We start from the raw sequence: 16,676 nt of genomic DNA on the forward strand, positions 1-16,676 counted from the left end.
TCCTTGCTTTTTTATCATTTTAAGAGACATTTTAAGATGACACACAATCTCTACACAGAATACAGATGTGTTTTAAAATTGTCCTTGTGCCTGTTTGCCCGTAGTGATGTTGGTATACTCGAATCTGTAATCTAAAACGTTCCTAAATTTAATATGCTCTGTATTAATGCTCAGCAGTATCAAATCCTGCGCTGTCTCTGATATTTTTCTGAACAGCGTTTTAAATATGTTCTGTTGATCACATGATAGATTGAAGTCATGTTACTAAATTGGCTTTTTTTGTTCTGTTATCAGAAGTCAACAGTGGATGTTTGTTTGCTTTGGTAACTCAGTGAGTGAGGTGTGATTTTTTATTTTTTTTTGCCTTTCAGTAACGCTTTTTTTTTTCTGGCATTCACTTCCCAATGGGACCACGTGCAGACCAGTATGTATTTCTCTGCTCTGTTACCCGCTTGAAGCAACAGTGCGCGAAGCGTTATGTCATCCATTGAGAAAATGAAACTAAAGGCTATGCAGCAACACCTCCATCAATCCCTTTGTCCCTTTAAGCAAACTGGCCGTTCCTCTGAGTGTGTCTCGTTTTAATTTAACTTGTTTGTCTACATATGCAATCCTGTGAGTCCCTCGTAGAAATCCTGTTTGAATCTTGATGAAAAGTGTTTCTCCTCCAGGGGTTTTCTGTCCTGCTGATTTAGTTGTTAACACTATTAAAGGTGGATGTTTGCAACAGGGTGTTATAGAGGAAAGTATTCAGTGTTTTTTTTTAATAGTTTTGTTGAGGCAGCCTATGTCCCATTAGTGTGTAAATGTGGTACCTTAAATAGTCTTGTTTTTATCTTTTATGGAAGATACCAAATTGTAAGCACCTTGTCTCTGTCAAACCTTGTGTCACATACTGGTCAACAGTGACAGAGTGCTCCTTTTGCTTGTTCTTATATATTTCATCGTCCTCCTGGAAGCTAAACTCCCAGGAGTTTCTTTATCTGGTGAAAACATCCTGTTGCATGAACACATCCAGCCTTTGAACTGTCGTCTGGAATGCTTGACTGGCAGGACACGACCTTTTCACCCTTGTGTATTTAATTGTACAGAGATTTTTTTGTAAATAATAGTATGATATATTCTACACCAGCAATCTGTCTGTTGATTTAACAAAAAAAAAAAACTTTTCAACTGCTCAGAGCCAGGTTTCCCAAACAGGACTTGACACTTGCATTTAAAGCAGACAGAAGATGCATCGAGACAAAACCACTTTGATCTGCAGCTTCATCCACAGCTGAACTCGAGCTCTATTAAATAATAGCTAATACTTGTAGGCCTGTGTTTTATTTAGCTTCTAGTATGCAGTTGATAGGACTTTTAGGTCTATATGTGTGTATGATTGTTTATGGTAGCAGTTAGAAAGCTGTTGTGCTCAATAAATTAATCCTATAATGTCAGTTTATTGTCACTTTATCACAATTGTTTCCAGGTCAAGTTGACTTTGATTTGTTAACAATACCGAACAGCGGTTGAGAACATAATTAGTGATTGTTTTTAAAGAGGAAATTGTTGTTTTAAATTGCAATCCTCTTGGTTGGCGTTCATCTCAGTGGCTGCAGTCTGTCTGTCTGTCTGTCTGCTGGATTTCAGTGTTGGTGGTTCGCATTGGCTTTTCTGTGATTTAGATGTGAAGGTTTTGGGAAGCCTAGTGCTGGTTGTTGGCGTCAGTTCCGCTGCTGCTTTTAACTTGGGTTTGAAGAATAGAAAAAAAAAGAAATATACAATTTTAAACAGGCTTCCTGCCTTGTGCAATGTGTATGTACTGAAGTGAAACGATTTTGTTTTTCTAAAAAGGAATTAAACTAAAACTGGATGAGGTCTATGTTTTTGTATGTTTCTTTATTCCTCTGTATGTGGAATTAAACAAAGGACGTCGAGACAAACGGACGTGAATAAACAAATGAAAAAAAATAAAAGACACGTTCATCACACCATCCAATTAAGGCTAAACCATTTACCCCCCTGTAAAAATAATGGATAATTGCCTGATGTGTAATATTTAAAAAAAAAAAGTAACACTGTCACAGAAATAGACCAAAAACAACAGTGAAGATGTGGAACATGCATATAAAGTTTTGCACTCTGTAAACTCAATAAGAAGCAGACAACAATAATAATGATGGCATCAGTGAATCATCCTTTTTACTAAGTTAAAAAATCAAAGGGTGGATTTTTGAGATTTCCCTTTTCACTCTGGGACCAGATTTCCAAAAAAGAAAATGTTTTAGCGCTCCCAAAATGCTGTTTCTGGGATAAAAACCTTATATAAGACCAACTTTTTGCAGACTTGTAAACGTGCTCTTGTTTGCACAGGCCCTCAGTCAGGGCTGATTGTACAGTATTGCTTGGCAGATAAGGGACACTGCATACAAATAAAGTTCAAGGATGGTTTTATCGAATGGGTTCCGGGGGCCCTGAAACCCAAGCCTCTGAGCTACTATGTTTTAATGGAACACTGGGGCCACATAACAGTGGTTATATCATGTGGTGTATGTTGATAGGTTCCATTGACCTCAAATCAAGTCCCTCGAATTTTCAGTTTTTTTGTTGTTGTTTTTTTTTACAAACAAGCAAATATAAAAATGAAATGGTGTAATCAGTGATTTTTCTGCACCTTCATTGTGTAGTTGGTGATTAATTAATGGGAAACCTTTCTCTGCTCAATTACGGCCTTTGTTATATGGAGTGTATAATTGCATTCTAAAAACAAACGTGAATTTGTGGCATTAAAAATGTGTGCATGCTGTGTGTGGGTGTGCGTGTCTTTCATGTCCACGAGTCTTTTCTCTTAGATGGCCACACTCTGAGTTATGAACTAATAATGAATATTAATAACAATGATGGAGAAGACACTTCAGCAGTGTGAACTCAAAGTCATATTAGTTATATTATATGGTATAGTCATATTATACCACTGCTCACTCTATCATCACTGTAAGTGAAGGTGGAAAACCATTAGGTAGCCTTTTTTTTTACAGGGTAACAAAGAGATGAATTACATTTACTCTTTAGTAATTTAGTATTTAGTAAATCGCTACATTTTAAATCACATCCGTTACTTTTTAAAAAAATATATAAAATATCACGCACCGGAATCTTTGGAATGATGGTGAATTGGTGTTGATTACGGTCCCTGAGTGAGTGACAACGTTAAAGCATTTGTGACCTCTGACCCATGTTGACTGATACATTATGTGTTTGCATATTTTTATTTTGTCGGCACTTTCATTTGTAAAGGTTTTGCATATTAATGTGATTTGTGGCCCCTTGTCCTTTTTGCACGGCACAAGAAAGAACCTGGTTTTAAAAAAAGTGACTAAGTAACTTTTACTCTGAGTCAATTTTAAACAAGATACTTTATAACTTTAACTTGAGTACAAATTTAAACCAGTACTTTTACTTGTAATTAAGTCAAATGTTATCAAAAATAGAGGTACTTTTACTTGAGTAGAATAGTTCAGTACCACTAGTAGTAGTAGATTTCCACTGCGGTAGCATTTTCTAACATGACACCGGCTTTTCCTGTCTGTGCCAATAAATCCATATTTTATTTTGTTTGAAAATACCGACAAAACTAATTCCATACAGTAATAACATCATGTTGCGTACTGCCACTTTAAGATGTGGGTATTCTCCAAATTGCTTGTTTTGCGGCTCTTGCTCAGTTTTTGCGTCAGTTCGCCTTTGTTAAAGTTGCATTAGCGCCATCTACAGGAAAGCACGTGGTAAAACACGATCAAGTACATAAGTTGAAATGTGTCTGACTGAGTACTAAATGTTGTAATCTAAGCGGTCAGAGTCAGACGTTTTCTGTGCGGTTTCTTTTAAATGTACATGTGTTTGTGGAACAACTTCCCACCACACTGTTGTTTTTCACACCTCCCCTCTCTCCCCTCTCTCCCCTCCCCCTCTCTCCCCCTGAGCAGCAGTAGATTTGGTTCATATTCATGACAGATCACCTCAGCAGCTCAGAGCAGCAGCAGCAGGCGCAGGGAAGCCTCACGTGTCTTCCTGTTTCTGCTTCTGCTTCTTTTTTGTTATCACCGGTCTTTATCGACCATTCGAGCCATGGAGCGGTGACAGAGCAGTGCAGACGGGAGTTGATGTAAGTTCACTTGTTTTTCTCTTTGTACTCTCTTTCCAATGTTCTCTATTCTCTAGTAAAACATAAAAATCCACAGAAATATAAACAAAGATCACGTGTTTGCAGACGTCCAATGTAAAATCTTCTTTTATTTAACATAAAGTTGTTATATATATATAATACAAGTACATGGAGAAGGTGAAATAAAAAGTCAAAAGTGAAAATACAGTGGGAAAGTTTTTTGCAAATTGAGTGAAAATGAAGTGATGATTCAGTAAATTCAGCCAGATAATGGAAACATATTATTTACACATTATAAATGAAATGAAAATGTGTCATTAACTACTAAACTGCCCTTAAGACTTGCAGTGTAGATTTGTTTCAATAAAATAGTAATTTATTTTTTTATTTAACCAGGAAGAAAACACATTGAGATTAAAAATCTGCTTTTCAAGTGTGTTACACACAAACACAGGTCAACGAGGTTACAGACAGTCAATCCCATAAACACACTATAAAAACATAAAAACATAAAAACGTTTTCAAAGACCATCATAGCAAAAGAACCCTGCAATAAATTAAAGTCAAAAGTAAAAAAGATTCATTTCACATGTTTACACATTAAGCAAACAATATGACCTTACAATAATTCTACATAGGAATAATAATAATAGAAATATTAGTAAAATACTAAACATACTTATTACATATCTTACATTCAAATTTTAAACAAGAATTTGTATAAACACGTACAACACTGTCACGTTCTCGACAACAAGTCTGCGCACAGTCTTTGCTCATTGTCGTTAGTGCAATCATAGAAAGTGGCAAGCATTGTGTACAACACAGTTTCCCATGCAACCCTCTCCCAGTGGAAGTGCATAGTCACCCACGGTTTTTATTTAGACTTGCTCAGTGTCAGTTTACTCGGCAGCAAAAGGAGTATTTTCTGTTGTTGTACACAGGCTGTTAATCAACAAGTGCACATAAAGCACAAGATAATCTCAAAATGCAGCGGCTGTCAAAGCAAAAGTAGCTGCACAGAAACCTTTGATCAGGTGCATAAGAGCACACTCAGCAGGACAGATACGACTGGACTTGATATTTATTGTTAATCTCTAGGTTTTTTGTTTTTTTTTAAATGTTGTTTCTCTTTCTGTTGGAAGTTAGCTGTCATGTGACGAAGGTCTCTGCCCTCTCTAACCTCTCTATCTCATTCAAACACACACACACACACACACACACACACACACAGCTTGTTTGTCTGCCTTTATCCATGAATTACAGGTACTCTAGCTTGAATTCTGAAAAACAGCTTGTGCTCATTTCAAATTGAAAGGCACACCTTTTGCTTTGCTTTGCTACATGTGAAGTGTCAACGAGCTGTTTTAGCATCACATTAAAGGGACATTCCAACAGGGCAGAGCATCACCCCAGGGTGCCATTTTCAAATGCAAATAACGAGAAACGAACCGCTGCCTTTACATGTCAACCACGAAATGGCTTCCAGGGAAAAGGTGTCTGACCTCTGATTTGTTGTTGCATATGTGTTAACTCAAACGACCCGGGAGGCCATGGAGTGTCTAGTTTGGTCAGTAGGGGGCCGGTCGAGGGAAGAAAAAGTCCAACTTTTTGATCGAAAGACACCAAACTATTAATGTTTCTGATGATATTTCACATACTTTCAAAATAAAAGTCTTTGTTTTGTTATGGAATGACAAATAGTTCACATTCTAAACGCATTTATGATGCAAAATGAATCTATTAATAAAAAAAGACCATACAGAAATAACTAAATTAAGTTGATTGAGGCGCAAGAAGTTTGCGAACTCTGGTTTAGACATTTGCAGTTTCAGCCATGCTGTGAATCACAAATTGTTGGAGGGTTTTCCCTCCTCATGGCATTGTCACTAAATCTGCATGTGTATAAAAGGTGTTGGTATGACTCTGGCAACGTACACGTAAAACACATGTTAAAGCTTGTAATGCATCGCAGAATGCACAACAAACATGGGTGCCAGACATACGGAGAGTAGAAGCTGTAACACCGTGTTCATGTTCAAAAACACACCCTATGTATGCGATAAAGGTGTGTCTGCGCCGGAGCAGCAGCAGACAATTGTCACGCGATGAGAGGAGACGACAAGGCGACAATAACTGACTGTAAAACATTATTATTTTATACACCTACTACGTTTATGCGAGAGAAGGAGTGGGGGAGCACAAGCCAACCTAGACTGTCCAGGAGAAAAGCATCTGCACCAACATGTCCGTTCACTTTTCAGAGGGGTTGTGAGGCTTTTTAGTCAGTCTTAAAGTATAAAGTACCTTAAAGGGATACTTGAGTAAAAGTATCTTATGAGAAACTGACTTTGGTAGATGTTGAAGTCACTTTTTATAATATTACTTAAGTAAATGTCTTAAAGTATATGAGATGTACTGTACTTGAGTATCAACAGTAATTTTTTGGCAACCAAACCAAAATATTTGAAGCCCACTAAGGACAAGTTATTTTGTGAATATACTGGTAAAACCACTTTAGTTTCCCTAATCTCTAATGTCTCGTCATCTTTATTCAAAGAAGGGCTTTTCATATAATCAGGAGCACAAATGAATGCACAGGAAATGTTAGGAAATGATATTTATGCTGGGTTCTTTGTGTTTTCTCAGTGATGGAGGAAGAGGAGACGAATAAAGGAGCCAAAGGAGGATGGTTCTTTTAGGTTTCTGAAGAAGTGAATGGCTGAGAAAAGCAGGCCAAAGAAGAACATGCTGTGCATTTAGAGACAAAGGGAGAACAAGAGTTATAACCCCCAGCTTCCCTTGTGTCAGAGGGACAGAACGCGGACGCCAGTTTGCCTTGTGATCGGCTGGAACGATGGCAGTCACCAAGGAGGAGAAGCTCAGTGAGAGCAGAAGCACGTCTGAGGACTCGGCCCCACCGGACGGCGGCTGGGGTTGGATGATCGTTGCTGGCTGTTTCCTGTCCACCATTTGCATCAGGGCGGTGACCAGGTGATTATTTTCCTTTTTTCCTGTCCACATCATAGTCTGCATTTAAAAATGTCCCCCAGTTGAAAAAGTGAAAACCAGGACATGGGATAGAAGTAGCAGTTAGCTCGTTCATTTTGCAACTACATTCATTGTTATATGCAGTCTGTGGTCCAAACTAAAATTCAACCTCTGGGTTTTCAAACTCAGTTTTCGGTAATGTGGATTGCTGCCTTACCTGGAGCAGAGTGTGTGCATCCTTGAATGAAAATGGATTCACTTTGTTTCTGAGAAATCAACTTTAAAACAATTTTATCACTGTAACTATCTATCTTAACAATAACCTAACTGTTTAAAACAATTTTATCACTATAACTATCTATCTTAACAATAACGCTATCTTATTTTTTTTGCAACCATGCACCATAAAGAGGAGGGGAAGGCAGGACAATCAGAGACGATATCACACCCGGGACAGCATAGTTACATAATGTGCACCTTACACCACTAATCCATCGAGACAAACACATCATAGACTGATATTGATCAGTTAGGATCGTCCAGTTTTATGCAAGTCGACTTTCCTGTTGCAGATCAGCACATTTCCAGTCCAGCACAGTTTCCTGTGATATACATACATGGTATTTTAATGTACTCTTTAATAAAGTGTACTGAACATGACTGGATTACTGGATTAGCAGCACCGTACTACAGTTTATTACTTGGCAAGACTCTATTCCCACTCAGATCAAACCTTTAAGCTGCTGAACCCAAGTCAGCAGCCACATTGTCTTTTTTCCACTGAGACTTTTAAAACTCCTACTGGTGTTTCCATATTTCCAAAGTTTGCACAGTCAGCACATTGTCCCATAACTCAACAGATACCTTACAATAGTTGACTTTAGAGCTGCAGAGACAGTGTAACTTTTATTTTGTCGACTAGTTTCTGGATTCATCGAGTACTTGTTTGGTCCACAAAATGTCTGCAAATGTTGATCAGTGTTTCCCAAACGTTAGAATGATGTCCACAAACTGAGATTTCTTTGGTTTAGAGAGCAAAGAACCCAGAAATGATTCACATTTAAGGAGCTGAAAATCCAGAGAGCTTGCTTTGATTATTTAAAAAACACAAACTATCACAAATAGTTGATGATTAGTTTAGTAATCATTGCCGGTTTTGAGCAGTAGAATTCATTATTTGTTGGTGTCTGTTTTTTTTATTGTCAGTGCAGGGATTTCACTCACTGACACAAGATCTAAGGAATACTGAGGAACACACTGAGAGTCACGTGGAGCTGAAACGCTCAGTCATCATTGTGTGAACTCATGTGACAGTGGTTTAAATGTTCCATACATTTGTTTATGGTAATGTTATGAAATGCAGTTTTAATTCAGCTCCAGATTTTTGATATAGTATTTTCATGTTAGAAAAACAACTGTCGCAGTCTCTGTGTCCAAATTTACTTTGACAAAATGTGACATTCTTTCCTGTGTAGGAGCTGTTGAAATTAATTTATGCCTGCAGTAATTCATTTTCACTTTTTCACAATTTGATCTTATTAATGTGATGAGCGACTTTAGTGTGTGGTCACAGCTTTGTCCTGATGAGACATAGGATTGTCCTCTGACTTTATATAATAGACAATGAGAGTCATAAAAAAGGGGTCAGGAGTACACAGCCCTCAGATTGTTACGAATGACAGCCATAAACTGAGAAACACCTCACTCGTCTCCACTTTATCAACATAGGGTTGACACCTAATGTGACCATAATCCTTCAATAATTATCTCGTCAGACGCCAACTCAGCATCATGACAAATCATTAAAGCAGTTCCCTTTCCCTTTTCCTCGATGTAATCTAACGCTGTTAATCCCAAACAAACTGGGTAAAGTGTCATGGTCTGTGTCACTGACGGTTTCCACTTAATAGAAATACATTTGATGTGACATTTGTTCTGTGAAAATGCACTCAATTCTAACCCCACCCCCCTCTCTTTTTATCCAGATGTATTTCCATGTTCTTTATGGAGTTTCAGCTTCACTTTGATACAGATTATTCCACCACCGCCTGGATCCACAGTCTGATTGACTGCACCACCATGTTATGCGGTAAAAACATCCATTCCTTGTATTTATTTGTATATGCAGGTAATCTCCCTGCCCTGGAAGTTGTAGTTGCAGCGTAAATCGTTTTTATTTTCAAGTTATTTAGTAATTTAGACAAATGTGTTTGCAGCTCCTCTCGGCGGATTCCTCGGGAGTCGTCTGTCCTGCAGAGCAACAGTGATTCTGGGAGGTCTGCTGGCTTCTGTCGGGATGGTCATCAGTGCCTTCGCTTCCAGTCTGGAATATCTCTACATTTCTATGGGTATCTTCACAGGTACATGAGTACATGAGCATTTAATCAATATAAGTCTGCCTGTCTGTACTTTATTCATCCAACATGAAGCTGTTTATAATGTTATTCTCCACCACATGATTCCACAACAGGTCAGTCATTAAGGATTATCTACACAAATAATGATAATAAAAGAGTTAAACCACACAAATTGGAGGATCAGGTTCAGAAATACATGGGCTGTAATATCAAATTCTGCATTTAGTCCCTACTTTGGTTTAACAATAATTTATTACAGGACACATGAGCATGTGATTCTCCGGATGAAACCATTGTCTTATAACATTGTCATAATATTTATGAATTTACAAGTTTAATTTTATTTTAAATATCAAAGGCTCAAGGACAGTTATGACCTGCCTGGATTGTCCTTTTTTTATACCTTCAATTCAGATCAGTGATTTGGGCCATTATATACTTTGGCTAAGCCTAGAACCTCCTATTCTGGTCTTGGATCAAGCATCTACTGTATAATGAGTTGGTCTCACAAAATGCCAAAGTCCTGGGAGTGACTGGGACCTGGAGGAACATGACCTTGCACTGTCCTGAGAAAACATATGGGCTAACATAGTTTAAAAGAAATAAAAGAACGTATCAGACTTAGAAATTCAAGGTTGTGATATGTGATTAAGTGCGTTACAGTTGTTCATTTCTAAAAACAGCCTGTACCTCTGTGGTACAGAATGAGCTGTAGCTCTTTGTGTGGGAAAGGTGCGTTTAAAAGTTTAAAAATGATGTTTTGTGTTCCTGTCTTTTTGACAGTGAAATAGTATCTGCTCCAATTCGGCATCGATTGGCAGGTTTCTGCCAGTTTCCAAACCCCTGTTATTCATCTTCTACAGGTCTTGGCTTTGCTCTTAGCTACACACCAGCCATAGCGATGGTTGGGAGTTACTTCTGTGAGAGGAAAGCCCTGGCATATGGCATTGCCTTATCTGGTAGTAACATCTTTGCTTTTCCCGTTGCTTTCTATTCTTGTCATTTATACATTACTTTCCCATCTCCTCCAATCTCCTTTATTATCATTTGCCTCTGTGCCTCTTTTCTCTAGTCTGCTTGTCATGTTCCTCTCTTCTTTTTCACTCTTTTTTTGTTGTTTCACCCCATCAAATCCATTGTCACCTTATCTTCAGGTAGCGGCATTGGGACCTTCATCCTGGCTCCGGTGGTCCATCTGCTTATAGAGTATTACACTTGGAGAGGAGCTCTGCTCATCCTGGGAGGATTTGTTTCCAACCTGTGTGTCTGCGGTGCTCTGATGAAGCCACTGAAAGGAAGAGCTGAAGGGTAAGTCCTCAGATTCTTTGTTTTCACGTACACTGAGTCCATGGGAAATAGAATATTCAGCTTATCACAGGATGTTAAAATATAAAAAAATCCTTTATATTAAGGTACACATACTCACCATTAACTAGGTGCTTACTAACATGCATATAAGTAGCATAATAGCCCTTTATTAGTAATTATTAATAACACCTTATTCGACCTCTATTATGACATGAATTAAGATTTTCCTGCACTTAACTACTAATTATCACTTATTGACTGTAAATGAATGCATTGTTGAATAAGTTTATGTAGAATGAGGTGTTAATATGTGCTTAAAAATTACTAATAAAGGTCTAGTATGCTACTAATGTGCATGTTAGTAAGCATGTAGTTAATGGTGAATATGTGTACCTTATTGTTACCAAATTTTTAGCGTAATCACTGGAAGAGTCATGTGGCATACCGACTCCGCCCACGTTGGGGAGGTACTATCGTAATGGATAATTAACTGTGTAGAGTCCGAGCCGTGCTACAACTGTAGAGTGGAAAAGCACCATTAGATATATCAACGAGTCTGGGTTTCTCCAGTCTCTTCAGTCTTTTAACTATTAACTTAACAAAAAATGAGGACTTTAAATATGCCCATCACACGTTCATATAGCACATTTCAAGATTACTTGCTAAACAGGTCTCTTCTTTTTACCGTCAACCAACTTTTATGAGCATAAAACTAACTCGGTTCATGTTAATCTGCCTGGCAAATATGACAGTGGAGCCAGCATTTGATTAGCTTACCTTATTAAATGTATGCATGACCACAACTTTGTTGTTTTTACTGTGTTTGCTTTTGTACTGATGGAAAAAACTGATTTAGAACTTCCTATGTAGTCTTTGCTTGACCTATTTTAAATGATTTCAATCTACTTTGTTTTCCTCCATCTAAAGGCAGTTAAAGGAAAAAGTGACTAACAAAGAACAGGGTTGCATGACAGCGGTCCCCGAACAAGTACCTGCTAATTCCGGCCCAGTGGAGCCAAATCAGCCGGAAATAAACAAATTAAAGGACACTCAGCAGCTACTCATAACCAACAAAATGCTCAAACACATTGGACTTGGCAAGGACAAACTAGGTGAGTGGAACAAAAGATGACATTTAAGCCTCTTTCACACGGAAATTAGCACTTATACCTGGAACCTGTGAATCCAAGTGAACCTGTAATTAAAACCATTCCCATTGCCAGTGGTTGGTCTCCCTGTAGTTTTTTGTTTCACCCCTGCATTAACTGCGATGTCAAAAACTGCCTGGCAACAAAACAAGTCTTAGAAGGTGGTGGCTGTGGCTCAAAGTGGTGATCAGTGGGAGAGCAGGTTGTCTTTCGTTGACAGGATGTGGGTTCGATCCCTGGCTCCACTACTCTACATGCCAATGTGTCTGACTCCAAGTTGCTCCTGATGGCTGTACCACTGTACCAGTGAATGGGTGTGATAGAAAAAGCACTGCACGCGTGTGAATGAATGGTAAAATTGTCGCGTAAAGTAGCTTAGAGTGTTCATCGAGGCTAGAAAAGCATGATATAAATGCAGAAAACAGGAACACCATGGAGCTCAGTGATAATGTTATGTTTGCACATGTTGCATTTTATTTAGAAACAAGACAACGGAGATTGTGCTCAGAGAGAGATCAAATGCTCAGCGGCTGATGTGTGGGGGGAAAATACAAGAGAAATAAAATAAGAGACTAAAAATGAACTGAACTCTTGTGATCGCAGAGACTTCAACCAGCAAGGAGTTTGGATTTCTTCTGATGCCCGACTTCTTGATTCTTTCGGTGTCCATCCTGTTTTTGGCGTACGGCTGCAGCGCTCCTGTAGTTTACCTGGTCCCATACGCACTAAGCGTGGGAGTGGATCACCAGCACGCTGCCCTCCTCATGTCCATATTTGGAGTCAGTGGGATTGTGGGGAACATCACCTTTGGATGGCTCACTGACAGGAAGTAAGTAGGGGCCTGTTGTTGTGTTCCGTGTGTGATAGAATGGCAAAAGTACTGATACATTTCCTTCATGCCAGGTGTTTGAAGAGGTTTCGCTTACTGAGTTACATGGTGGCGATTGGCTTGGAGGGCCTCTGCTGTATGTTCGTCCCCCTCCTTCAGTCCTTCTCCCTCCTCCTCCCCTTTTCCGTTCTCTATGGATACTTTGACGGAGCTTATGTGGCGCTCATCCCAGTGGTGACGTCCGACGTCATGGGCTCCACCTACCTCACCTCTGGTCTGGGTGTGGTCTACTTCCTGCATGCCATCCCTTACCTCATCAGTCCACCGATAGGAGGTTAGTGTCTGTGCAGATTACTGTTCAGTTTATTTTCATTTCACACTTACATTTAAATATGAAAAAGTTTTTTTTCCAAACATCGCATTCTCAGATTTTAGAAGCTGAACTTTGTAATGTTTGCCCTAAAATGAAAATGGTAAACTGATGTCTGTGCTTGTGTCTTGTGTCTGTGACATTTCACTTTCGGATTTCTATATAATTCTGTTTATAAACTGAGGAAAATAAGGAAAGCAAACCACAAATCACAGCAGTTCATTTTTAATCCCACCTGTGTGTCTGTCTCTCTCTCTCGCAGGTTGGTTAGTGGACAGGACGGGCGACTACTCTGCAACTTTCTTCCTCAGCGGTGCTTGCTTCATGTGCAGCTCTGTCGTCCTGGTAGTTATGATATTATTCAGACACTACAGGAAGTCAAAGTGTAAATCATCTGTACATTTTAGTCTCAGTCAGGTGGATGCTGCAGCACAGCAGGGGATCATATGACGCCAGTGCTGATGTGCACCTCACTGGACTGTGGCTTTACACAGAATATACTGTAGAAGAGCTTAAAGCTCCAGACACTCACCTGAGGAATTCTGGGAAAAATACCAAAACACTGCCTGAGCCACTACATCACATACTAAGAATGGGACGACATCACAGGCTGGAGTATCAACGGTTTACAAATGTATAAGTTTTACTTTGATTTGGCCACTTTGAAACCAGTCCAGTTCCCCCTGGTGGATATTTAGTATATTTTCACTTCTGTGTGTCGTGTCTTCATACAAATCGGACGACTGCACGAACTGAAAAAAAATGTTTTGTGTGTATTAATGTAAAAACAAATGATAACAATTTCTACTGTATACCTGAAACTGCACTTCCTGTATTTCCTGCTCTCCAAGCATAAATATTTGGAAAATATGCTATTGATTTTAAGTCATGATGTATGGGATTACTTTGAGGAGTTAACCTTTAGGTATTTCATTTAATGGATTTGTTTTATGATTTGAATGCTCACCTCACCTGCAGTGGTGTGCTTTACGTCTCCATATGATGATGTAAATTATAACACCTATGAAAACATATGATGCATTTCAAGCACTACAAACTCAACTGTAACGCACAACAATTTACTGTATATTACTTCTTCTTTTTGTCTTTCTCTTTTTTTTTTACAAACCTTTTGTGCAATACCTGAACTTAATTAAGACCTGCATTTCATCCAGTATGAACCATTTGTGATTGCTTCATTGTAACCAGTCACATTTGTACCATGTAGCAATAACTGCTTTGAAGCTCGTATGTAGCCGTTTCTGCTCAACGTATTAGAAGAGTCCCCAAAAGACAGGACTCCCTGCTTTTGAGGTCTGACTTTTGGTGTATTTTGAATGAATGTGGAGATTCTTGGGGAATAAATAGCCTATGAACTGTGACCAGTAATGATTATTTGATTTTAAATTGACAACGTACATCTTATTCATACTGTGTTTTTATGGTGGCTGTCTGGTAAACAAATCATACCTGTTGAACACTGTAAATAAAGTTTTTATGCAAGAGACACTTTTGTTGAGTAAAACAAATGTATGGTGTGGCTCTTTAACGTCTTATGTTATGCCACTATATTGACTCCATGAATTTTTATTTCCCTTTAGCTAATTAGACTTAAGTTTTTTGATGAACAAAATCAAGCTAATAATAATGATACTCTTTTAAATGCACTCTGTCTTGTATTGTCTCACAATGTCCGTGTGTCACCGTTGAGTCTGCTCTAACAAGTGTTTGTGTGCTACAGTAAGAGTATCAGTAGTTTGCTCTACACTAAGTGTTACAGTAGAGGTTGTAAATTAACGCCACACCAAGAAGAAGAGATGGGCGTAGAGCAGCGTGCCGCCTGCACGCATGAAAGAGATCCCGCCTGAAGTTTATGGCATCGTTAAAGTGACTAAATACCTAATGTCAAAACTATAAATTATGGGATAAACTGGAAATCACTCAAACGGTCTGACATGATAATTTGGAAATCACTTACAAAGAAAGGGGAAAAGTCCCAAAGCATCTTACACAGAGAAAGAGGGTGTAAATCCTTCCCTTACAGGTTTTTTTTTTTAAAAAAAAGGAAAGACAAGACAGCTAGAAACGATTAGAACAGTTTGACAAAAGCTAATAGTGGAAAACACCTAATTTAACAATACAAATAAGGGTCAGGGAAGGGGGGCGGCTTCTTTCCCAGAAGATAAATAGAGATGCTCCATGAACAGTTTTTCAGTGTAGTTCTGTACTCTCACCTTGGTGTTTGATTTTTGGATCCAGAATTAAATACTTTTTGATTTGAAGGACAACGGCCTCAACTCTTCATTATTTTTGCTCGACAATAGCTGATTGTATCAAGACAGAAAACCTAGTTGATTCTCTCAGAAACCCCACCATGACAAACACATCAACTGAACTTTTCATGCAAGTCTGTCCTTTACTTTTGAGTGTTGTTACCCAAAACCAGTGGAAAGGGACCGGGGAAATACCTTTTGTGGCCTTCCAGTTCATGATTGTAGTCTGTTTAGCTCATGATAAGGTCATATATTCGCCTGCTTTCAGTCTTAGTTGGACCTTCCACAACTCAAACAATCTGTGTGTAAAAGCAGCAGAATATCCTTTTCAATCTGACATTTTCTTGATGTTTATCATTTGGAATCATCCGTTTTCATGGTTCGTCCTCCCTCTGTCCAATAGGTGGCAGTGTTGTCTAGTGTTGCAGTGGGTCAGATGAGATTGAGGTGTGAGTGTGAGGAGTTGCTGCCAGTAAAATGTAAAAATGCATGCCTCATGAATATTTGTGTATTTGTCACTATTTCCTAATATTTGGTACTTCTGCACTGTCAATCAGGTTATCAGCTATTTCAAAATAGTACATTTCCTCTTTGGGTGTTTTGCTTTGTTGTGTGATCCATGTATATATGTATATATACTGTATATACAGTATATATTTGTTTATAAAATAGCTTTAGAATGTTACCATTTGTTCTGTCAGTAAAGTCCTGTTTCATGGAATAACAAGAAATTATCCCTCAAATAAATGTAATGCTACCATTTCCCCTAAATACAACCAATATGGCTGCCAGAGGATGTGTTATGTCATCTGAAACACTACCATAGCGGCATCTCTCTCTCTACCTTTGACTCACTGTGTGTGTGTGTGTCTGTTTCGGGGATGCCAACCTCAGAGGAAACCCCTCCTCTCTCTGCCTCCTACGCTTCCACCTACAGAGTGGAAACTTCTGTCTGGAACACACTCATGCACACTCACACACACACACACACACACACACACACAGATATCACAGATTCCATGCTGCTCTATTCATTCAAAACAATTTATTTATTCTCTTTATCTTGCACATATAAAAGTTGCTGATCCACGAGACAATGTGAATATAAACATGGCCACCGTGAGTTAGCACATGCTCTTATACTTGTTCCAGCAGTGCCGCTGTTTCCTAATTGTTTCATCTTCTCTATCATTGTCATTTGTCTCAGGCAGTGGGACAGTAAATCCTCATCAGTTTGCATGTTTGTCAAATGT

General features: G+C 38.7%; 1 protein-coding gene across 2 annotated transcripts; it reads left to right on the forward strand.

The window, feature by feature from the left end:
• The first annotated feature begins 3,978 nt into the window (after positions 1 to 3,978).
• Positions 3,979 to 14,659, forward strand: LOC122781420 (monocarboxylate transporter 12-B-like). 2 transcript variants are annotated; one of them, XM_044045050.1, is made up of 10 exons: positions 3,979 to 4,147; positions 6,797 to 7,141; positions 9,124 to 9,227; positions 9,355 to 9,498; positions 10,359 to 10,454; positions 10,650 to 10,803; positions 11,731 to 11,915; positions 12,555 to 12,780; positions 12,855 to 13,114; positions 13,413 to 14,659. In XM_044045050.1, exons 2-10 carry the CDS (start codon positions 7,005 to 7,007, stop codon positions 13,598 to 13,600), a joined length of 1,494 nt encoding a protein of 497 aa, XP_043900985.1. In that variant the 5' UTR covers positions 3,979 to 4,147; positions 6,797 to 7,004; the 3' UTR covers positions 13,601 to 14,659. The 2 variants fall into 2 exon arrangements, with proteins under 2 accessions (XP_043900985.1, XP_043900986.1); XM_044045051.1 differs by lacking the exon at positions 10,359 to 10,454.
• The last annotated feature ends 2,017 nt before the right edge of the window (positions 14,660 to 16,676 follow it).

The sequence above is a fragment of the Solea senegalensis genome, linkage group LG15 (assembly GCF_019176455.1).
Source record: "Solea senegalensis isolate Sse05_10M linkage group LG15, IFAPA_SoseM_1, whole genome shotgun sequence".
Lineage (NCBI taxonomy): Eukaryota > Metazoa > Chordata > Actinopteri > Pleuronectiformes > Soleidae > Solea > Solea senegalensis.